Consider the following 25,976-nt stretch of genomic DNA (forward strand, 5'->3'; position numbering starts at 1 on the left):
ACGCTAGCACCCTTTCGGTTTGAACTATATTTTTAGCCCTTAGGGGAAGGTGAATTTCCCACAGCATTGAAATTTTTAGCATTTTAGGTCCTGTATTTATAGGATTGATTTTAATGGAACCGTTATAATCTCTGGTTGGAGAAACCCTGGTAGCTCCATTCAGACTGTGAATTTAATCTTGAATCTTAAATCACCCTGTTGTTCCTAAGGAATTTCAGGGGCTTTTTACAATATTTTGTAATCTTTCAAATATTGCAGTACAGTATGAACAAGAACTCTAAACTCTTGCTTTGGGTGACCTACAATGGACTGTTAATGTTACACAAATGTATTTTAGGAAATAACTAAAAACTCACTGCTTTCCTTAATACCATGATGGCTTCTAGTTTCCAGTTTAGTCAGATAGTCCAAGTCCTTGCCATCTTGATGTTTATTACAGCATTTCATATGGTTGTAATTATCTTTTATTTTGGTATTTTGCTGAATGCTTATTTACATCTGAAACAATAATACGTTGTGAACACTGTGGCTGCTGTATAGCAAAACTGTTGGGAAATAAGGGGCTGTACATCACTGTAGTGCGAATTAGAGGGTTGTGAAATGTAGAGCGATGGAACATGTTGTGCTCTAACTGCCGCATGTGGATGACGCACACTGAAAGGTATCTGGTGCGCATTAAAGGGCGTCAGATAGACAAGCTCTAGAGCTGTATTTTGTTCAGTTATCTGAGACTTTCACGGATTGCACTTCATAAGGCTGTTGTCCATTTTGAATTGCATAAGGCTCATGAAGCTTCAGGATACATTTGTAGTGTTAAGGGCTACTGTCCAATTGCCATTAAATCAGTGAAAGCAGTATGACTTAGACACCAGTCAACCCTATAAACGTGTCCTTTAGCTCACATGTTCTAACCTTTGTGCTCCTTGCACAGCTCTAAATCCAAAGCTGCATTTTCATACATGTATTTTTAAAACCACACCAGTGCATCCAGCACACGGGTTGTACCCTGAAAATGTTCAATAAAGATTCCAGGACAAATTATCAGACATAAATGCTGAAAGAGATGAACTGCAAAGTTTGTAACACTTATATTATTCCCATAGATGTAGTTCTTAAATACTTTAAGTGCTTTGTAATGTTTGCATAAATATACTTGGCAGCAGTGTAATTTAACTGCAATATCAAAATGTGAATGTGCCTTTAGCCCCCATTTCACTAAATTTTAAGTTTCAGTACAGGTTTCTCCAGATTTGGATTAAAAACTTAGGTTAAATTGGAGCTAGTTTAAGTGTATTCGCTAACCCTGGCCTAACCTTAACTTCTTCTCGTAATCTGGACAAAACTTTCCTGGTCTTAGTGCAGCTCTTTTCTTCTCTTCATATGTCAGAAATATGAACCTATATTTCAGGTTTAGTGGGGAAAAAAAAGGCAGTTTTCTGAACTTGTGACTATTTAACCATTGAAAGTACAGAGTTTGAATATTTTAAGAATTAGATTTTGTAGGCATTTTTGTGCATTAACATTACTTGTCCACTGTTCTGTGTAGTGGGTCTCATTTTAACAGTACATGAATGCTGTGGTACTTCAAACTCAGAAGGTTTTCCTTTGAAATTCAAGATCAGACCAAACAGTTATTTTTACATAGGAAGAAAATTTCTGGCAAAAAAGTCACTTCTGTTTTGTTACTCACTATGCTATTAATCCCATCATTTCTAACTCTTTGCTACTAGCTGGGAAACACATGTGGCTCTTGGAGGTTAAGAGGTTAAACACATATCTAAAGCTTGAGAATATTTAGCCAGCCTAGTGAGGTCAAAAGATCAAAATTCCTCCTAAATAGCTTTTCAGGTGAAGACTGGAGTCAATGGGAAAATTCTGTATTGATTCATTGTTCAGATGTGGTGCAATCAACTATTCATACAAAAACTAATCAGTTAATCTGAATTCTATCTGGAGTCATATCTTTCTTAAGAGTGAATGATATCTCACTAGCCACAGTATTGTCATCATGAGTATCTCTTCATCTGAGACTGCTAGGCATGTGACCCTGTATGTAGGGCTCTCATGTTTTAGACTGTGGAGCATTGGAACTCCTATAAGATAACTCATCTTATTTAGTCTTTCACCAGTGTTGCTGATTCAGACTTGTCTCCTGCACATGGCGATAAAAGGAAGGATGTCATGTTTGTATTTTTTAGGCACTTACCATGCTATTCATTTGTCAGTATTTTAAAAGTAAATAAGAAGCCTAGCTTTGACTATATTATTTTAAGGTCTCTGTTTTGTATGTAAGGCACTTTTAAATGTGTCTTAAGCAAAAGAACTGGGCAGGTAAAGTGTGCCAAGAAATGGGAGGAATTTAAGTTGTGAAAACAATAGAATCTTGTTCCCAATCCCTATTGCATTTCACTTTGTCATCTTCCGTGTGAGAGGCTGTCCAAATGGCCCCAAAAAATCATTACCGATCCTAAGTTTGTGTCCGCTTCCCAAGTATATTTGAGAAAACTTTCATATCACAGGAAAGCAAACATTCATTTTGATTCTAAGCCTGAGAACTTCCCTGCTACCTCCAGCATTCTGATATCTGTATTTAAAGCAACTGCTTTCAGACCACAGAGTAATACTATTAGTAAACTGGTTTGATAAATTTTCACTTTATTACCAAACACAATGTTTTTCAGTCTATAATTTCATCAACTTCTGTGCAATGCTTGTAAAAGCACGTCGCCTTTTAACCTCATTCTTGAGGGAAAGAGCGGCACTGATCAAGATACACATAAGATCGTATTTGTTCTGTGGTTTCACTGCTGCATTTCAACATTTTATCTATTATCTCTTTTCCAAGACTCAACTGCTGTTGACTTGGCATTTATTTTAAGTCCAAGTTGACTACACAATTTTTTAAGGTAGTGAAGAGTATCATTAATTCAAATAAGTCTCCAGTTGTATATCATCTGCATAAGTTAAAGAGCTTAACTGTAGATCATCCAATATCATGCCCTCAAACTCAACTACCATCCTTAACTTCAATATAAGAACATGATGAAAAGTAACAGTAATTCCATGCCCCCTTGTCCTACACCAGACTTTGACTTGAACAGTTGCTTAATTTTCCACTAATTCTTACAGCACTACAGGGGTCTTGGTACATAGTATAACTGCAATTATGAAAGTTATCTGGAACTCATATGATTTTACTGCTTTCTGTAATGCTTCCCTCCAAACTGAATCAAATGCTAGGCGCAAGAGCAGGGATGGGCAAACTTTTTGGCCTGAAGGCCACATTGAGGAATAGAAATTGTATGGTGGGCCATGAATGCTCACAAAATTGGGGTTGGGGTGCAGGAGGGGGTAAGGGCTCTAGGGGTGTGTCTGCGGATGAGGAGTTTGGGTGTAGGGGGTGCTCTGGGCTGGGACAGAGGGATTTGGAGGGCAGGAGGGGGATCAGGGCTGGGGCAGGGGTGCGGAAAGGGGTGCAGGTTCTGGCTTGGGGTGCAGGCTCTGCAGTGGGGATGGAGATGAGAGGTTTGGAGTGCAGGAGGGTGCTCTGGGATGGAATCAAGGGGCTTGGAGAGTGGGAAGGGGATCTGGGCTGGGGCAGGGTGTTGGGGAATTGGGAAAGGCTTAGGGGTGCAGGCTCTGAGTGGCGCTTACCTCAAGTGGCTCCCGGAAGCAGTGGCACGTCCCTTCTCTGGCTTCTACCCGGAGGCACAGCCAGGTGGCTCTGCATGCTGCCCCATCGACAGGCACCACCCCTGTAGCTCCCATTGGAGTGCTTAGGAGCTAGAGCAGGGCCATGTTGCGGCTTCCGGGAGTGGCCCCCGACCCTACGCCCTAGCTGGAGCGGGGCGGCGCTCTGTGGTGCGGCCTCTGACCCAGCACCCCGGACGGAGTGCCAGAGTGGGGCTCTGCCACATGGTGCAGCCCCCGACTCGGCGCCGCGCCAGAGCGCAGAAAGCCCCAGATGCTACTTCCCAGTGGGAGCTCCCAGGCCATCTTAAAACAGCTCGCGGGCTACATCTGGCCCGCGCGCTGTAGTTTGCCCACCCCTGCGCTAGAGTAAGGCAAACAATACAGTGGTGACTGAGTGCTCTAGTTGAATTCTCAGATGCCAGTATTGTATGCAGGAGGGTGGAGAGCACAATATAAGACAGGACTCAAATCATACAGTGCTTTTTTTAAAGTTAAACCTTTCTTTACACCTGAAAACTAATTGGTAGCCAGTGCAACCCATGGAGCATTGTTACATATTTTGGCCCCGTATGATATGGCAGTTCAGGAGAAAGTCTCGTAGTGCACAGAAATTTCCCAAATCTTTCAGTCTGCAAAGACAGATCCATTTTTAAGGTCTTCTCTCGCCCCCTTCCTATACATGACTAGTGTTTGGGTTGTGGCAGAGCAACATCTCTGGTGATAGTCCTTCGGGACTCAAATGGAGAGACAATATTGAAGTATTATATGTGGGGCTGGTTGCAGCACCTAGCGTTAAGGTTGCCAGACACTTTCCATTGTAAGACCCTGCTTTCAGTTGCTTAAAGCTTTGCCAAACTTCAGCTGTTTTTGCTGAATTTTTCCATGGCAGGTATATGACTCGGGCTGCATTTTTCTGGAAAGTTTCGCCCAAAACAGTTCAGCCACTTCTAAGAATGAGGCTAGGAAAAAACAACGTTTTAAAAAAAGTCACCAGAATTACTTTTAAAGCTCTATCTCACCCATGTTTTGTAGTCAAGTCTTAAAACTTGGTGGGGAGACAGTGGCCTTCTGTCAGGGCTGAGCCTTTTGCTGTCCCTATGAAGATCCAGCCAAGCTTGGCAAAGTTATAAGCCTTAGAAAAAATCAATTTGCATGTGTTCAGTAGAGACTTGCTAGAGTGTAACAGCTAAAATCTCCAAAGGTTGTGTCCTTGCTGAGCATGCTCAAACTTGTCTCCGCTCCTAGTGCTGGCCAGACTACATGCACCATCCCTGCAGAGCATCTGAGCATATTCCATCCCCCTCACACCTCTTGCATGTAACAGGATTGCACATGTGCCATTCCTGCAAAGTGACTAAGCATGCTCCCTTCAGCCCAGGATTACAGGGGCAAAGCCAGACTTTCCCTGTAATGGCTGCTCAGAGCCAGGGTGGGACCAGCACTGAAACTGAGAGCAGGGAGCCTCTCTTCTGTGTTTTTGATAACCTCCCTACTGATATCCATGGTAGTGTGGGAGGAAGCCATCTGATTCAAATGCAGAGGGAACAAGTCATACCTAGGGCACTTTTGGGAAAGGCTGGAGGAGCATATTGGCACAAGGAGATTGGGATTGTCTGGAAGCCAGGGAGTGGAGAGGGTAGTGATAGGAGCCATTGGTTTGGGTGGGGGGAGAGGGGGACTGAAAACATAGAAAGAGCTGGGCGAGGAAATTGAGACTGGGTGCCTGTGGGTTGGGAAATGGGGAGGCAGAAGTGAGGGTGAGGGGACACAGATCTGATAAGGAGCCGTAGTGGGGAGAGAACAAAGACTGGCTGGTCAAAGCCTGGCACTAAGACAGGGGAGCCAAGAGCACTGAGATTGGATGAGAATCTCAGGAAGGGAGACTGGGGCTAGAGCTAGTGAGGTTGGGGAAAGTGGGCAGGGAGGAGAGTTAGTGGAGGTTTGGCAGGGTGGAGAGAGATTGGGGAGTTGCGGAGGGGATTTGGAAGTGGGGGAGACTAGGATTTATTGGGCAGGGAGTGGAGAGTGTGACTGACTAGTTGAGGAGATTGGGCCTGGGATGAGGAGTCAGTGGTGGCCCTGAAATTAGGGCTGGGGCATGAACAGGTTGGAGGGGTGGGGGAGAAGGTGTCAAGCTTGGAGAGAATGGCAGAAAGAGGAGTCTATGCCCATTTGAGTATGCTCCCCTCCAGAGCCTGTAATGGAACCCAAGATCTGAGTCTCACTATTTTTCTGCTGTCAGCATATATCTGTGAAACCCACTGGGAAAGTGTCCTTTCTCCCTCTAATGCTGGTCCAAATAGCACTAACTTACTACTGCTAACTGTTATTCCATTAGCTTAAGTGGCAGAGGACTGTGGCATGGATTTAAAGTTTCCAATCCTGCTGATGATTTAGGTAGATGTCAATGTGATGCCACATGATGCAATTTTCTATTTACTAAGTTAGCTTTTTAAATTAGGAAATTGCACACATGAAATACATTAAAAGAACAATATTAATGTTTCAAAGTTAAGCACTCTAAAGTTACGAAATGATAAAATTAAGGTTGTCCAATCTGAATTCAGCCCCCTGGTGCATATGTATTATGATATAGCTTTAATGAGATGATCACATACTATTTTTTTCTTCAGAACTCCTGCTTCATTCAATGTTTTGTTTTGTCTTCATTGTTCAATGTGTGGCCCCAGGTCTTAATTACTGTATGCTATTGAAACCTTGCTTTGAAGACAGAATTATTCATTTCCTCATGGGTATTTTAATGATGTTCATCACTATAGTGTCCGAGTGCTTCGCAAACACTAATGAAATTATTTTCACAACATTTCTGAAATTAGAAGGCAGTATTATCCCCATTTTACAGATGGGGAACTGAGTCATGGAGACATTAAGGTCAAAAGTATCAACTAATTTTAGGTGCCCAATTTGAGATGCCTAGAAACTGATTTTTCAGAATACTTAATATTATATAGCACTTCATACATTTAAAGCACAGCTCCCATTGACTTCAGTTGCAGCTGTGAGTGCTCAGCTCTTCAGCATGTCAAACTTCAGGGTCTCAAGTTTGGTACCCAGAAAATGAGGAACATGTAATTAGTGACCACCTGTGGAAAGTTGGGTTTAAGAGACTTGCCCAGTATCACACAGCAACGCCATGGCACAGGCTCCAATTCTCCAAGGCAGCATTCAACTGCATTAACCATGAGACCATTCTTTCTCTCCTGCCTCTCCTCCATCTCCTGCCTTGTGCATGACATATCTTCTAGCTTCTGCAAAAATGAGACAAGGGGTCTTACAGACCAACAGCCTCATTCATTGCATAACCCTGATTCATCCCCAGAGCAGGTATATCCAGTGCACTGAATGAAGCAGGGGAAAATAGTACAGTATGTGGAAAAATGTAATTAAAGGCTGCATCAGTACATATGCACAAAGGGGCTGAATAAAGGTTGTAAAGGCAACCTTTATTTTGGTGTTTTCCTAGCTTTTGCGTGTCTGACTTTTGTAATCTTAATACTGTTCTTTTAATGTAGTTTTGTGTGTGTATAAATTATTTGGAGAGAGTATAAAACATGATATTACAGGGCCAGTGAAGGATACCATGGTGTACCTAGTGGTAGTATAACACAGAATTTAGATTCTTAACTTGTTCCCCATCCTGCTGGATAGAAGCTCTCTGCCTCTAATTGGAAATGGAAAGCAGTGTCCTATTTGCAAATACTTCTAGCTGTCTGAAGGACTCTGGAAGGCGTGTAACTGCAAAATGAGGCATTTAGGAGGGAGAATTAAAAGGAGGGAACCAAGTCGTTTTCTTCAGTGCACTATGGCTAGATGTTTTTTCTTTCAAATATGTCCCAGGACACCTTAAAACAATTTCAGGTTTCAGCACTACAAGATAAAACAATGCATATGCATTTTCTACTTAACCATCTGCAGTGGTGCTCAGTGTTCAGATATTGGGATAACAAAGGTTATTACAAAATACCTCTGAAGTAGATGTTTCCTTATTATAATCTTCTCAAAATTTTCAAGCAAATTTCAGAGCAGTTCGCTTATTAAAAGAGAGATACTGTGTGACCTGTAGAGAAAGTTAGAGTGTTCTCTACTGGTTATCCCTTGGAATAGCATCCTGAGCAGTAGACTGCAAAGGAGTGAGATGGTAGCAGTTTGGGCAAGAACCAACTATTCTGAATGTTATCCTGGCAGCAGTTTATCATAGTTAGGGCTATAAAACTTTTACCCCCCACTTGTATCCTTTATTCATGGATTTACCAGAGTAGTAGCTTAATTTTTTCTCTTCTGATGAATTTGTATCTATATCTTGAACATTTTAAACATTTAGGACTTTGTTGCTGTAGGGCCAGTAATTCTACAGTTGCAAAATTGCAAATAGCTACATGTAATCATTGTTCATGTTGCCTAGTAACTAGAGCTGAGCATGTAATTCTAATTAGATACGTTTGATGGAATGTAGCTGTGACGTTGTGCAGTCTATATGGTTTTATAAAAAACTTGATAATAAGTCAATATAATGTAACTGAGATAGTTTTAGAGAAAATACGGTAATAAGTGAATGTAAGTAACTGGGATATGCCTCATGCAAAAGGTCTCTTGTAAGGTATCATTCCAAAGCTTATAATCTACTGAGTGTGATCATCTGATTTGTATAAATGTACCACTCTTGTATCTAAAACTAGAAATATAAAATGTAACTCTGAGGGCCTATTGTAATTGTGTAAAGTGTGGATCATTAATGATGGTTTGGAATCTTGATGACTCCCATTGTCTGCAGATGGCTGTATTTACCTGTGAGTCTTCCTGTATATGTGTGTGCTGGCAAGTGAGTAATGAAGTCTTGCAGTGACATGTGATCATGTCACCTGAACTGGAATCCATCTTTAACCTGGTGCTTTTCCAGTGAGGGGGGGTGGAAACCCAGAGAGACAAAGAGTTCCCGCCTTATGCAAAAGATATATAAAGGGGGGAAGAGAACAGAGAGGGAGAGAAGCCATCATGAAGAATCCCCTAGCTACCACCTGAGCTGCAACAAGAGCTGTACCAGGGGAAAGAATTGTGCCCAGGCCTGGAAGGTGTCCAGTCTGAGAAAAACTTACTGAAACATCTCTGAGGGTGAGATTATCTGTATTTAGTTTGATTAGGCATAGATTTGCGCATTTTATTTTATTTTGCTTGGTGACTTACTTTGTTCTGTCTGTTACTACTTTGAACCACTTAAATCCTACTGTCTGTATTTAATAAAATCACTTTTTATTTAGTAATTTACTCAGAGTATGTATTAATACCTGGGGGAGCAAACAACTGTGCATATCTCTCTATCAGTGTTATAGAGGGCGAACAATTTATGAGTTTGCCCTGCATAAGCTTTATGTAGGGTAAAACGGATTTATCTGGGTTTAGACCCCATTGGGAGTTGGGCATCTGAGTGCTAAAGACAAGCACGCTACTGCGAGCTGTTTTCAGGTAAACTTGCAGCTTTGGGACAAGTGATTCAGACCCTGGATCTGTGTCTGGAGCCAAACAGGAGTGTCTGGCTCAGCAAGACAGGGTGCTGGAGTCCTGAGCTGGCAGGGAAAACAGAAGCAGGGGTAGTCTTTGCACATCGGGTGGCAGCTCCCAAGGGGGTTTCTGTGATCCAACCCGTCACAGTAGCCTCTTCTTTTCCCCAAGTGGTGGAATATACATGAGCCCATTGAAACTTCCTTGCATTTATTTCCTACAGAACTAAAATGTCTTTGAATCTTTTACTGTACAAACTCATTACAGATATGCAAAATCTGGTAGGTATTGCTTAATTGTGATTGGTCTTCTAACTTTCATATAATTTCTGTTGTCTGTTTTAAAATGCTTGCCTATCCATCAATATTAATATTTATGCATGCAAATTGAAAATTCTGTTTCAGTATAAAACTCTTAATATTCACTGTCTTTTAACAGTCATTCAAGTATTAGTGGAAAGAAAACACAGGGAGAGCAAACATGATCGAAAGCAAGTTATTTTAAAATCCCAAGAAATATTCACAGAATTATTTGCTCAGCTATACTGGTAAACTTGCACAGACCTTCCTATGAATATTGCAAAATTAAACACATGTGAAGTGCTTGCAGTATCAGGGCATAACTCACATGAAATTAAACATCTGTATAAAGGCTTGCAGAAGCAGGGCCTTAATCCTAAATACCACAGAAGTCCAGTGTCATATCTTATCCTAAAATTCATCATCAAACCATCTCTTGTCACTAAATGATAGAGAACGATAATATGGTTTGCTATTAGTAGAAAGTGTTACAAACCTTATTCTAATTACTATAATTTTCACATTTTCATGTACATATGTTGTATGTTCACTTAAATGAGCTCATTATAGTCTCTTAATCTAGTGATTAGTGAATCTTTCTAAGGAAGCTGAGGTGTGTGACTTTAAATGAGATTATTTTTATACCTGACTGTGTACATCTTCTTGTCTTTTTACTTAGATTCAACAGTTGTTTTGATTTAAAGAAATGGTGATTTCTCAGATATTTTTGAAAAATAATGTTTAGCAAAAGTGTAAGTAATTTCCCCCCCCCCCTTAATTGTTAATTTTGCTTGAAGCCAGACTTCTGTTCAAGATCTGACCTTTGGTTTATTTCACACTCATAGTGATAGTCCTCAGATTAAATACTTGGTTGCTGAGATGATTACTTTGATATTACAGTGGATTATTAAAACTTCAGATGAGAAATCTTATGTGTAACAATAATCTGGTCTTTGAGAGAGCAAGGAAGAGAAGAAATAAGTTCAAGCAGGACTAACCAACAAATCTTCAGTTGTCTGAGGCATCAGTAATTCTAAAGGAATGAAGGGTAGGGGACCTCTCGAGGTCCCTTCCAGTCCTTGAATCTATGAATCTATGAAAGTGAATGATGTTCCAAAATTGTCTTAAATGGCCACAGTAATCGAAGTCTTTATCTTCTTAAGCTTATTTTGTGCCTTCAACCAAACCAAACCAAACCAAAACCTAATAATAGACAATATACTAGCAATAGCTCTGTAAAAATTCAGGTTGGGAAATGTTTGTGATTGTCTTAGTATTTTTCTCCAGAAACAAACATTTTAATCTTAAAATAATGTTTAAAAATTTTCAATGGAAATTCTGCAACATGAAGAAGATTGAAGCCAAACTAAAGAGTGACATCTACTTCCTGAGAAATGCAAGATTCAAAACATCATCCCCAGAGGACTCACCACCTATAACACTCTGAACACTACGTAGAGCTCCATATATGCTGAACAGCTCTTCAGAAGCACAACTGAAGAACCATCTCCTGCACTTCATGTACTCCAGAAGGGATCACTTTTAATAAAAAATCACCTCCAACTCCCACACACTGAAAAAAAAAATCAGGAAACTTGGAGATTGTGCAGGAAATCCAGAACTATCAAAAAATCCTGACGACAGCCATCCAGCACAAAACCAAAAAGTGGAACCAGCTACAACACCACCACAACCAAGAGAACACTGCCTCTGGAAAAAAACAGGACCCACTGCATTGAATTTACACAACACCTCAACATCAACCTGTCAAGACTACTCCTGACTGGAACAGCATTACCTGTGCTGTCCAAGTGACTGAACTTCTGCCCTACTACAGAACTTGATACCATACTAACATGTGGAGAACTAGGATAATTATTTTGCCAACTCTGCCTCAAAGAATTATTTCACAAAGACACCACCACTACCCACAACCACCTTGTCTCCACCAACAGACATAAAAAAAAAAAAAGAATCACTGACTGGACACCCCTCAGCGGATGAAACCACACATTTGATCATTTAAACACTGGTGCAGGGAAAAAAAATCAACGGTGAAATCCTTAATAAACATTACATCCACCACAATATCTCCACCACTGAGAGGGAAGCTATGCAGTCCCTGAAATCCAACCACCAAGTAGTGATCAAACCAGCACACACAGGAGGTGCCATTGTAGTCCTCATTTGTGATGATTACACCAACAAAGCCAACTGACATCTCTGATACCACCTACTATAAAGAACTCAATAAAAGACCCCAATCCACAGTCCACAAAGGAGTTTAAGGATATCATCAAATCCTTCCCCAAACAACCCCAAGAAAAACTCTACAACTTCATCCCTCACAAACCCACCACAGGGACCTTTTACATGATTCCCAAGATACACAAAAATGGGAACCAAGGCAGAACCATCATATTTGGCCACAACACTCTTACTGAAGGAGTATCACTACCCATAGAAACAATCTTCAAACCACTCACCACACACAGAACCAGTTTCCTCCAGAAACTCCAACTCTAACAACCTCCTTTAGAACACTACCCTTGCCACCATGGACATAATCTCTCTATACACCAACATCTCTCATTATGAGGCATTGCTGCGTGCCTCAAATATCTAAAAGACCATGGAAAACACTCAGAAATTCACCCCAAACACATCACCAAACTCATCTATTTCATTCTCTGCCATAGTAAAGAACTAAATTATCAGACACATAGATTAACAAGATTTGTTGGGGAAGAATCAATGCAGCTGTTATAAAAGGAAATCCTGCCTCCAAATCTATTAGAATTCTGTGATGGGGTCAACAAACATGTGGACAAGTGATCCAGTAGATATAGTATACTTGGACTTTCAGAAAGCCTTTGACAAGGTTCCTAACTAAAGACTCTTAAGCAAAGTAAGCATCCATGGGATAAGGTGTAAGGTCCTCTCATGGATCAGTAACTGGTTGAAAGACAGGAAACAAAGGATAGAAATAAATGGTCAGTTTTCAGAATGAAGAGAAGTAAATAGAGGTGTTCCCCGAGGATCTGACCTGGGATCAGTGCTGTTCAAAATATTCATAAATGATCTTGAAAAAGGAGTAAACAATGGCAAAGTTTGCAGATGATACACAATTACTCAAGATAATTAAATCCAAAGTAGACTGTGAAGAGTTACAAAGGGATCTCACAGAACTAGATGACTGAGCCACAAAATGGCAGATGAAATTCAATGTTGATAATGTAAAGTAATGTATATTGGAAAACTATACATACAAAATGATGGGGTCTAAATTAGCTGTTCTCACTCAAGAAAGAGATCTTGGAGTCATTGTGGATAGTTCTCTGAAAACATTTGCTCAATGTGCAGCAGCAATCAAAAAAGCTAATAATGTTAGGAACCATTAGGACAGACAAGACAGTAAATATCATAATGCCACTATATAAATCCATGATACACCCACATGTTGAATACTGTGTGCAGTTCTGGTCACCCCATCTCAAAAAGATATATTAGAATTGGGAAAGGTGCAGAGAGTTTTTAAAAATTGGGACATTTCAGTTTGGAAAAGAGATGACTAAGGGGGTGGGGGATAGGATAAAGGTCTATAAAATCATGAATGGTGTGGAGAAAGTGAATAAAGAAGTGTTATTTGCTCCTTTACATGACACAAGAACCAGGAGTCATTCAATGAAATTAATAGGCAGCAGGTTTAAAACAAAAGGAGGTACTTCAAACAACACACACAGTCCACCTGTGGAGCTCCTTGCCAGGAGATGTTATGAAGTCCAAAACTATAACTGGATTAAAAAAAGAATTGGGTAAATCATGGAGAATAGCCAAAATGGCTATTAGCCAAGATGATGAGGGATGCAACCCCATGCTCTGCGTGTCCCCTCTGACTGCCAGATGCTGGGATTGGATGACAGGATGGATTACTGAATAATTGCCCTGTTCTGTTCATTACCTCTGAAGCATCTGGCATTGGCCGCTGTTGGAAGACAGGATAATGGACCAGATGGAACGTTGATCTGACCCAGTATGGCTGGTCTTAAACAACTTTATATTGAACAACAAATGTTTTGCCCAAACCATGGGAAAAGCCATATACCAGTCTCTTCATGGGCCACCTCAAGGAAGAATTCCTGGAAACAACGCACTAGAAAACCAATGATATATCTTGTATAGATAAATGGTATTTTCATCCTCTGGACAGGTGACCTGAACTCTTTCATAGGTTTCCACCATAACTTCAGCCACCACCACCCATCCCACAGACTCTCTAGAACACTCCCACACCAGCATCAGCTTCCTGGACACCATAATCAGGTTCAGCAATGGAACTCTACAGACATCTATACACAAGAGACCTATGTAATATAATAATATATGGAGATATACCTATCTCATAGAACTGGAAGGGACCCTGAAAGGTCATCGAGTCCAGCCCCCTGCCTTCACTAGCAGGACCAAGTACTGATTTTGCCCCAGATCCCTAAGTGGCCCCCTCAAGGACTGAGCTCACAACCCTGGGTTTAGCAGGCCAATGTGCAAACCACTGAGCTATCCCCCCCACATGTATAACCACACTCACCTCCACAGATCAAGTAACCACACCTGGCACACCAAGAAATTTATCTACAATCAAGCTCTCCGATACCACAGAATATGCTCTAATAAGAAAGTCCTGGATACACACTTGAAACCAACTTCACTAAACAAGGACACTCCACCAGGGAAGCAGATCACATCCTGGAATGGCCCACCCAAATGCTCCAAGAGAACTTGTTTCTCTACAGGGGGGAAAGCTCCACATTAGAACCCATACAGTGTATCAAAGAATGGGGAGGACCACATGCTGAAAGAAATGTCTCAACCCTTCCCCCCCCCCACCCTTCTGGCCTTCAAACACCCCTCCCCTGCCTCACCTTGCTCATCATCAGAAGCAAGCTGCCACAGTCAAGGACACACCAACTCAAATGGGAGCAGACCCTGCCATAACAGATGTAAAATCTGTAGATATATCTCCACTGCTAAGATGATTAATACCCACCCCCCAACAATTAACCTTTTAAGATACATAAGTGCTACCCATGCCTGTCACAACATGTGGTTTACCTCATCCAGTGCACTAAATGCCCCAGTGACAACTGTGTGGGTGAAACTAGACAATCCCTATGCTCTCGAATGATCTCGCACAGAGAAATGATGAAATAAGGTGTGTTTATCACCCATGGGTGAACACTTTTCACAAAAGGATCACTCCATGTGTAACCTCTCAGTCTTTATTCTCAGAGGAAACCTGCATAACAGCTTCAAAAGAGGAGGCTGGGAACTTAAATTCATTATACTGCTGGGCACTAAAATCCATCGACTTAACAGACACACTGATTTTATGGCTCATTACAATAATTTGTAATACACCTTGCTGCCTACTAAACCGCCTTTGTCCTTCAGACAGGTTAATTGCCCACTTCACTTTAAGTGATCTCCTAGAACATGTATGAATCCTTTATGCTCAAGGCTGTCCCACCTTGTATTTAGCTTGGACACTCTGGCTGCCTTCTCCAGACTTGAGGAATAGCTCTGAGAAGCTCAACAGCTTGTCCCTTTCACTGATAGAAGTGGTCCAATAAAAGATGTTATCTGCCTCCCTTTGTCTCAATGATAAAACTTTTTTTTCCCCTGAGAGAGGAAGAGGGCAAGCTCAAGCGCATCATTTTTTTATTTTTATCATAGCACTGTAATTGTACCAAAATTGCAGTGGCCGTTAATACAGATGGTAGGAAATCTTCCATCCCAATATATTTTGATGGAAAATGGAGTTTCTACACAATTGAAATGTTCTGTGGGAAAATTTCAATGTGCCAATACAAACCAAAACAAAATACTTCATTTCAGGACCCGAACTAGAATATTTAGGTTTGTTATTTGAAAAGTTTCATTTCAAGTCAGTTGAACATTAAACTCTGTTTCCCTATTGTGGTACATTGTCTCATAGGTATTGTAGATTAGATTCCTGATGCCCCCATTCCTCTTTATGGGCTGGGCTTTCTGGCTGACCTATATTGAGCTTAAAGCAACACAATCTGTGACCAGAAGGGAGAGCATATTGCATCTTGCCAGTTGTAGGCAGACCCTCAAAGAAGAACAGGGGCATCAGGAATCCAAACGACAAGTCCTGTGACGCAACATTGATGTTTGAACTGACTCAAAATGAAATGTTTTGGGTCAAAGCAACAAATCAAACTGAAACACTTTTAATTCAGGAGTGTCAATGTTATGTATCAATAAAAACAAACAAAACATTGATAAAACACATTTTGCCATTTCTGAAATATCTTGGAACTTTTAATTTCCCTAAAGTTTTCTAATAGCCATTGATGGACCTATCCTCCATGAATTTATGTAGTTCTTTTATGAACCCTGTTATAGTCTTGGCCTTCACAACATTCTCTGGCAAAGAGTTCCACAGGTTGACTGTGCGTTGTGCGAAGAAATGCTTCCTTTTGTTTGTTTTAAACCTGCTGCCTATTAATTTCATTTGGTTACCCCTAGTTCTTGTATTATGAGAAGGAGTAAATAATACTTCCTTATTTAATTTCTCCACACCTGTCACGATTTTAAAGACCCCAATCATATCCTCCCTTAGTCTCTTTTCCAAGCTGAAAATTCCCAATCTTATTAATCTCTCCTCATACGGAAGCTGTTCCATACCCCTAATCATTTTTGTTGCCCTTTTCTGAACCTTTTCCAATTCCAATATCTTTTTGAGATGGGTCAACCACATCTGCATGTAGTATTCAAGATGTGGGCATACCATGTATTTATATAGCGGCAATACAATATTTTCTGTCTAATTATCTATCACTTTCTTAATGATTCCCAGCATTCTGTTCACTTTTTTGAGTGCCACTGCACATTGAGTGGATGTTTTCAGAGAACTATCCACAATGACTCCAAGATCTTTCTCTTGAGTGGTAACAGCTAATTTAGACCTTATCATTTTATATGTATAGTTGAGATTGTTTTCCCATGTACATTACTTTGCATCAACATTGAGTTTCACGTGCCCTTTTTTTGCCCAGTCGCCCAGTTTTGTGAGATCCCTTTGTAGCTCTTCGCAGTCTGCTTTGGACTTAACTGTCTTGAGTAATTTTGTATCATTTGCAAATTTGCCACCTCGCTGTCTACCTCCTTTTCCAAGATTGGTCCAATAAAAGTCAGCCACCTTATGTCTCTAATATCCTGGGACCAACACAGCTACAACAACAGTGCATACATTCTCCAGAATCTGTTAAGATAATGAGGGAACAGTATGAACAGTGTGACTAGCACCTTTCTTACCTACAGGCTGAACAAGAATTCCACGGACTTATTCTCCCTCCACATGACTTACAATTGCAAGTCCACTCTGAATTTTAAAATCTTTCCAATTGTTGTTGTTGCTGCTGTTGCCTATAGACATGGTTTAGTAATCATTTCACATTTACTTATTTTAATGAGATTTCTATTTATACATAAAAATAAAAATGCTTCATGAAGAAATGGTAGATGGCAGAAGAAAACTTCACTCAAAGGCACAATTCTAGGACAGAATAGTCTCATGTTCAGTTTTAAGGTTGAAGAACAATGTGTGTGTAATGGCATTAAGTTATTTCTTCTCTGCTGTACCGCTGAAAAGCATAAAACGTTTCTCCTGTTGTCTTCAAGTACTTCATTTTTTATTGCTAAATATTTTTTTTAAAGGATAGTGTATTCAAGGCCCAAACTTAGAATTACCTGGCTCTATATAGTTTCACTCAACAAATTTACACAAGCTCTGCTGAAAGATTGTCACGGAAAGAGTTTGATCTAGAAAGTTGTAATCTGGTATATGTAAGCTAACAATGCGCTTTTATTTATTACTGGAGTCTTCAGTTATGATCTGGTGGGTTGCCATTTGTAATTGGAACAGTTTAGAGGGTAACAGCCTGTGTTGGCAAAAAGACAGACACACAAATATGGCACTAGACAGTGATTCATAATTATTAACAAGGCTAGCTATTGCAATTCAGCAGTGAACGATGGGTATGAAATTCTTTAGATTAACATACAAACAATAACAGTGGTCATCTGATCACTGGGACTTGGGAGAGTGAGAAATCTAAAGTACTAAGATACTTCAAGATGCTCAAAACCACAATGTACAGAATTTGTGGGGTAATTTGTACTACTGTGATAGCTGAGTAACAAATATAGTAAAACATGCATCATAAAAGAAATTCCTAAATTAAATAGAAAACAGTTTTGTGATCCAAAACTTAAACTCAGATCAGCGGAAAAGCCATCTGGGATCAGCTACTTATTGTGGGGAACAACTGATCAGAATATGAGGAGAGAAATAGGGAGATTTGGGACTAATGGCCATGTCTTGTATGACTTGAGTATAGTAAAGAGGTGTGGGTGTTTTTTTTTTTTTTTTTTTTTTTTTTTACATCATATAAGTGCAGTTGTGTTAGATTTTTAGGAAAACAAAGATGGAGAAATTCATGAGTGACATTCAGTGACAGAATTAATATCCACCACTGTAGAAGGAAGACTGGCAAGCCTAAAATACCATAAATAAGGCATATTTGACTGTAATTCCTCTGAAGGAGAACAAAAACAATTACTTGGGAGTGGGGAGAACTTTCTGATGAAGAAAGACTAGAGTTTAATATATGTAATGTGGCTAAATGATGACTAAGAAGAGGCATAAGTCTACGAATATTTCAATGGGTATAATACTCCATGGGGAAAGTAGTGTCTAGGTTAGTGAAAAGGGTTAGGACTATAACTAGGAGTAATAGGATGAGTAAGAGGGGGAAAAAAAACCATAAACTGAATGTTATGAAGAGTTTACTTACACCATGATTAGTATGTGGAATGATTTCCAAAGGAAAGTGGCAAAAACCCCACTGCTTGTGACCCTTAAAAACTAAACTTCACACTAATAAATGCATGTTTGCAGGGAGGTGAATCGGAATGACTAGTAGGTTTTTCTAGCTCTAACTCTCATAGTTCTGATACTTTTCCATTCTCCATTGTTGTGTCAAATTTTTATATTTTTCTGCTTTGTCTTATAGATGTTGTCATAATACTATAGCATAAAATCAGATGGAATATTAACTAGTTTTTGCTTCTTACAGGTACTTCTCCCAGCAGCTGGTCTGTTACAGTTGCAGGATGTGAAGAGGACTTGCTGTGAGTTTTTAGAATCCCAGCTTCATCCTATCAACTGCTTAGGGATTCGTGCTTTTGCTGACATGCATGCATGCACAGATCTATTGAACAAGGCCAACACATATGCAGGCAAGTCTAACATGGTACAGAAAATAACCTGCTCTATTATAGGGTTTTTTTTGTTTTTTTTAGGAAGGTGCTTTTTCTAGTATAGTGGGATCTATAACATCTATCACAGGAAGAAAAAGTCTTCTGGCCAAAACATTGGTTATGTGGGCACAAGGGGAAGTGCATCTTCGTGTTCTGTAATTGTCAGGACCAGAACCATGAAATGTGTGACCCAGCAAGAGATTCACTTAGCTTGTAATCCTTGTAGTTCAGGGTTATCTTGTGCACTGGATTGATAAATTGGAGGGGACATTTTTGGGCTCATCCAAGTCCCTAGTTAACTGAGCCAGTTTGGGGGCACTATGAAGAAGAATATCATCTTTCATTTTTTAAAAAACTAAGCTTTTAGTTCTCTTCCTTGTGGAGACAATCTTGACAGTATAATCAGTGTAAACCAACGTAAGTCAATTGCTAAAGCTAAAAGGAAAAAACATATGGGCACTACTTCGGCACGAGGAGGCTTGGAGGGACTTAAAGGGTCCCCTTCACCAAACATACACTGTATATGTAAAATGAGTCAAAGGTGAAAATGAGTTTGTGGTGTTTCCCAAAGAATGATCTTACTGTCTCTCCCTAGAATTATTAGCCAGGTGTGGTTCAGAGTGGTGTGGGGGGACAAGAATCTATTATGTTCAGGGATGGGCACAGCAAAACTTTCTGCTGGCCTTCTCTGAAATTAACATTAAGGCGAATGCTGCTCACTTGAGTAGCTGCCTCATTGCAGATGTGCTTGCTACTGCTGTGATCGCATCAGCTGTACAAGTGGAACTTTCTTTTTACAACTGCCACTAAAATTGCTATAAGCACACTGGGGACATGTTGTGTAATTCCTGTACCCTGCTGGCTGCTCCAATTGCATGTAAGGATAAGAACATAAGAATGACCTTACTGGGTCAGACCAAAGGTCCATCCAGCCCAGTATCCTGTCTGCCGACAGTGGCCAATGCCTGGTGCCCCAGAGGGACTGAACCTAACAGGTAATGATCAAGTGATCTCTTTCCTGCCATCCATCTCCACCCTCTGACAAACGGAGGCTAGGGACACCCTTCCTTACCCATCCTGGCTAATAGCCATTAATGGACTTAACCTCCATGAATTTACCTTTTAAACCCTGTTATAGTCCTAGTCTTCACAACCTCCTCAGGCAAGGAGTTCCATAGGTTGACTGTGTGCTGTGTGAAGAAGAACTTCCTTTTCTTTGTTTTAAACCTGCTGCCCACTAATTTCATTTGGTGCTCCCTAGTTCTTATATTATGGGAATGAGTAAATAACTTTTCCTTATTCACTTTCTCCACACCACTCATGATTTTATACCTCTATCATATCCCCCCTTAGTCTCCTGTTTTCCAAGCTGAAAAGTCCTAGCCTCTTTAATCTCTCCTCATATGGGACCCATTCCAAATCCCTAATCGTTTTAGTTGCCCTTCTCTGAACCTTTTCTAATGCCAGTATATCTTTTTTGAGATGAGGAGACCACATCCATATGCAGTATTCAAGATGTGGGTGTACCATGGAGTTATATAAGGGCAATAAGATATTCTCCATCTTATTCTCTATTCCTTTTTTAATGATTCCTAACATCCTGTTTGCTTTTTTGACTGCCGCTGCACACTGCATGGACATCTTCAGAGAACTATCCACGGTGACGCCAAGATCTCTTTCCTGATTAGTTGTGGCTAAATTAGCCCCCATCATCTTGTGTATATATAGTTGGGGTTATTTTTTCCAATGTGCATTACTTTACATTTATCCACATTACATTTCATTTGTCATTTTGTTGCCCAATCACTTAGTTTTGTGAGATCTTTTTGAAGTTCTTCACAGTCTGCTTTGGTCTTAACTATCTTGAGTAGTTTAGTATCGTCTGCAAACTTTACCACCTCACTGTTTACCCATCTCTCCAGATCATTTATGAATAAATTGAATAGGATTGGTCATAGGATGATGAGGTGAGGCAGAGAATACACTGAATGGGTGTCCTACTATCTGCTTCTCTTCCCAAAATCTTGCCTGTCCAGCCCAAAGTTTGAAATGCTACTAGAAGAGTGCCTGAAGTGCCACTCTCCCACCTCAACACAAGATGGAAAGGGGCCACATTTCCTAATTGATCATATAACTTACTACTACAGGAGGCCAGCTATCTGCCCAAGCAAACACCCCAAGAACTGCTATCAGGAGGAACATCTGCCGGGTAGGGGTGCTTCTCTGAGGTGCTGGGAAGGTTAGAACTCTCAGCTTTCCCTATTTTTTCCTCTTACTAAGTTTGTGTTGATCCTAATATAATATGATAAATAGTTTTGATATTCTAAAATGAGGTTCTCATGCTTCTGAAATTTGAAACCATTGTCCCCCTATTTATGAATATACTCCATAATTTTTCTGCTGTAGATTAAGTCTACCAGGGTTAATAAAGCTAAGATACAGGTAGTTCCAGAATCCATCACCAGATCAGCAATTGGCAGTCTAATGATTTTGTCTAATTCATGTACTTGTTGCTCTAAGGAGGGTACTTCTTTTTACTTCATTACGTGTTTTCCTGACATTATGGAATTGAGAATTTCTCAGAATTGCAAACTGTAGAATAATAATAAGATGCCCTAAAAGCACTCTGAAGTTATCATAGAATAATAGAAATGTAGGGCTGGAAGGGACATTAATAAGGCATCAAGTCCAGCCCCCTGTGCTGAGCATAAACGTATACCATCCCTGACAGGTGTTTGTCTAATCTGTTCTTAAAAACCTCAGTTGATGGTGTCATTGGGTGCTCTGCTCACCACTGGGTGGTGCCCCCTTTGGCTGATTCTAAGGATTAGTTCCATTTGGTTCAGCACACCCTTTCTTCTCTTTCAGCATTGCAGCTCTCCACCTGTTCATGGAGTTACATTACAGCTGCTTTGTGACTCAGCCCTCTGGCCAGGTCACATTGTGATTTCCCCTTCCAGAGGCCTCAAGCAGGATCAGGCAGTCCTCCGCCCGTTGCCCTGGCTATGTCACTCCAACAGTGACTCACATAGTTTTCCCGTTCAGTGCCCCAAGCAATACCAATTTGCTTTGGTTGGTAGGGGAACCCAGAGGCACCCTCTGCTCCGGGTTCCAGTCCATGACCCTAGAGAAAGTAGTTATATTCTGGGTCTTCACTGATCCTATTGCTCTCTGCCCTGGACTACTTCCTACCATATGTCTTTAAGCTTCTCATTCACCAGCCTTCCTAGTCAGATCCCTCTCTTAGCCCTACTAGGTAAACCCTTCCTTGTGGATTCCTGTCCCTTTTCTCAGGGGTGCCTATGCCCCCTTCCTTTTCCTTTACCTCAAGAAGAGAGACTGCAGTTTCATCCCTGCCATCTCACTACACTGTTGGCAGTCTCCTGGCTTTATAGAAGCCCTGCCTGTTCCTTCACAGGCAAGGTTCTTCCACACAGCCTAAATCTACTCTGTTTGCAGCTTAATTGGTTGATTGGGCGTGCCTGGTCTAATTCAGTTCTTTCAGGGCCAGAGTGAGGAGAATGGATTCTACAACCTCCATTGGAAGCCTATTCCAGAGCATAACTATCCTTATAGTTTTTTCCTGATGTTTAATCTGAATCTTCCTGGCTGCAGATTAAGCCCATGGTTACTTGTCCTGTCTTCAGTGGACATGCAGAACGATTGATCACAGTCTTCTTTATAATGGCCCTTAGCATATTTGAAGACTGTTATCAAGTCCCCCCTCAATCTAGTTTTCTCAAGACTAAATATGGCCAGTTCTTTATACCTTTCTTCATAGATCAGGTTTTCTAAACCTCGTGTCATTTTTGTTGCTCTCCTCTGGATTGTCTCCAGTTTGTCCTCATCTTTCTAAAGTGTGATGCTGAGAGCTTGACACAGTAATGCAGCTGAGGCCTCACCAGTGCCAAGTAGAGCGGGATAATTATTCCCCATGTCTTACATACAGCACTCCTGTTAATATACTCCAGACTATTTCAATTTTTGCAACTGCATGACATTGTTGAGTCGTATTCAATTTGTGATCCAAAATAATCCCTAGTTCCTCTTCAGCATTTGTGAAAAGCGATACAATTTGGACTGATGGACAGCTGTATCCCCTCAGTTCTCCAACATGGGGTGCTTTTACACTGCTTTCCTATAAAAACAACAAGGAGTCTGGTGGCACTTTAAAGACTAACAGATTTATTTGGGCATAAGCTTTCGTGGGTAAAAACCTCACTTCTTCTGAAGAATAAATCTGTTAGTCTTTAAGGTGCCACCAGACTCCTTGTTGTTTTTGTAGATACAGACTAACATGGCTACCCCCTGATACTTGACTGCTTTCCTATGAGAGCAACTACTCCTGGTCTGTCCACACACAGCTTCCAGCATGTAAATCACGCCCAGCTATATTGTGTGAGTGCTATAGCTAGACATCCATGAATTACACTGCAGGGCAATACCGACAAACACCCAGTCCCTGACTTTCCCCCAGAAATGTGTGCCTTGTACTACCCAGCCACTCCTGGACAATATAAGCTCATTAAAGTCTGTCATTTTATTAACAGAAAATTAAATGCACAAATCCTGTGATCCCAAATGAAGTTTTCCAAACACACACACACTGGTTTAGATAAAACAAGTTTATTAACTACAGAAAGATAGATTTTAAGTGATTTCAAGTAATGAGGCATAAGAGTCAGAATTGTTTACAAGACAATAAAAGGTAAAATGCAATTAATGTCTAACTTAACAAGCTAAATTAATTCAAAGCAAATGGTCTCTCACCACATATTCTAGCAGTCTTACTTTCATTGATATACGGCAACCATTGACATACCACAACCACTCGAAGACAGCAGCCAAAATTACCACTTGGAACAACTTGCTCAGAAAACTGGCCAGCTCAGCCTGGGGTGCAAGTGCCCAGATGCTTAGAACATTAGCCCTGGCCCTCTGCTATTCAACAGCAGAGTACTGTGCTCCTGTCTGATGTCGCTCATCTCACACGAGGCTGCTTGATGTAGAGCTTAACAAAGCTATATGCATTGTTACCGGGACTTTACATGCAACTCCGTAGCCATGGCTGCCAATACCTAGTAACATAGCATCACCCCATATTCGCTGTGAGGGAGCTTCCATCATACTCCTGGCCAAGATCCGTGAGAACAGCCACTTACCTCTGTACTCAGACTTCTTCAACCATCTGCCAGTTCACCTGTCTTCTAGACGCGCTTTATGGTAACTTATACCATTACAGACATGATGGTGGAATCTTCTTGGTATAACAAGTGGTCAGCGACAACAGTCGTTAATCTCTTGTCACTGACTCAACCATCTGTCCACCTGGTTTTGACCTGCCACGGCACCTATGGTCATCCCCGAACCATTTCAAACAGGACAGAGCAATTGTGCAACCAATCTCTTCAAATTGGGTTTCTCTAACAACCCGTGATGTAGATGCGGTTAACTTCAGACTATACTGCATATTTTCAACAAGTTCCCTCTGACTTACTTTGATGGCTGGTTATTGGTTCTTCACTTGGTTGATGATGATTCTATCAAATGGCTGGGCACAGTGCATATACACTGAGAGATTGGGAGTGTTAGAAGCCTTGCTAAAATGAAGATATATCATGTCTACTGCTTCCCTCCCCTCCCCCCCATCCACTAGGCCAGTAACCCAGTCAAAGAAGGAAATTAGTTTGGTTTGGCATGTTTTGTTCTTGACATATTCATGCTGGATATTGCTTATAACCCTGTTATCCTTTAGGTGCTTACAAAGGTGATTGTTTAATAATTTGTTCCAGTGTCTTTCCAGATACCAAAATTAGGCTGACTGGTCTATAGTTCTCTGAGTCCTCTTTGTTTCCCTTTTTAAAAAATAGCTACTTTGTTTGCCCTTCTCCAGTCCTCTGGGATCTCACCTGTCCTCCATGAGTTCTTAAAGATAATTGCTAACAGTTCCAATATTATTTCAGCTAGATCCTTAAGTACCCAAGGATGAATTTCATCAGGCCCTGCTGATTTGAATACATCTATCTAAATCTTCTTTAACCTGTTCTTTTCCTATTCTGTCTTGCATTCCTTCCCCCTTGTTGTTAGTATTTATTGCTGAGTATCTGGTCATCATGAACACTTTTAGTTCTTTTAGTGAAGACTGAAGCAAAATGGGCATTAAGCAGCCTTCTAGTTGTCAACAGTTATTAGCTCTTTATCCCTGGTAAGCAGAGGACCTACACTTTCCTTCATCTTTCTCTTGCTCCTAATATATATAAAGAACCTATTCTTATTGCCTTTTGTGTCCCTTGCTAGGTGTAACTCATTTTGTGCCTTAGCTTTTCTGATTTTGTCCCTACATGCTCTTGCTAGTCTTCTGTACTCTTCCTTAGCAATTTGTCCATGTTTCCACTTTTTGTAGGATTCCTTTTTGATTTTCATGTAATTAAAGAGCTCCTATGGAGCCATTTTTGCCTCTTATTCTTCTTCTTGTCTTTCGTTTGCATCAAGAGTTTACAGTTATGCCTTTAATATTGTGTCCTTGAGAAACTGCCACTCTCCTGAACTCCCTGTATCCCTTAGAACCTACCAGTTCTCTGAGTTTGTTCAAGTCTGCTTTTTTGAGGTCCATTGTCCTTATTCTGCTGCTCTCACTTGCTTTGAAACAATACATTTACGGAACAGACCAATTTTTAATAAAACTAACATTTCTGTCTAGCTGGGGGAGGGACAGTTGTATCACTTGTTTATACTGTGTATTGCACAATGAGGCACTGAGACTTGATCTGGAGGTTGAAGGCTGCTGAAATCAATGAAAAGTTGCTATAGTGAGCAAAATATCTCTGGCTAATTTCCAGTTCACCCGTCAGCAGACTATTGTGATGTTGTTATATCAATATGCTTCTATAAATAGTATATCCAAAGAATAAGACAAATCTGCTAACATACGTTGCCATTTTATGTATTTATATATATTACAGTTCCAGAGGGGTAGCCGTGTTAGTCTGAATCTGTAAAAAGCAACAGAGGGTCCTGTGGCACCTTTGAGACAACAGAACTTGCTCCCAATACTTCTGTTAGTCTCAAAGGTGCCACAGGACCCTCTGTTGCATATTACAGTTGTCATGAATTGTAAGG

General features: G+C 40.6%; 1 protein-coding gene across 3 annotated transcripts in view; it reads left to right on the forward strand.

The window, feature by feature from the left end:
• The window catches only part of KLHL2 (kelch like family member 2), a 126,002-nt gene that overhangs the window by 47,314 nt on the left and 52,712 nt on the right, over nucleotides 1–25,976 (forward strand). For all 3 annotated transcript variants that reach the window (XM_034771925.1, XM_034771927.1, XM_034771926.1), the window contains one exon: nucleotides 18,674–18,836. In XM_034771925.1, coding sequence (XP_034627816.1) covers nucleotides 18,674–18,836 — 163 coding nt within the window. The remainder of the gene's footprint in view (nucleotides 1–18,673; nucleotides 18,837–25,976) is intronic.

This window comes from Trachemys scripta, chromosome 5 (assembly GCF_013100865.1).
Source record: "Trachemys scripta elegans isolate TJP31775 chromosome 5, CAS_Tse_1.0, whole genome shotgun sequence".
Lineage (NCBI taxonomy): Eukaryota > Metazoa > Chordata > Testudines > Emydidae > Trachemys > Trachemys scripta.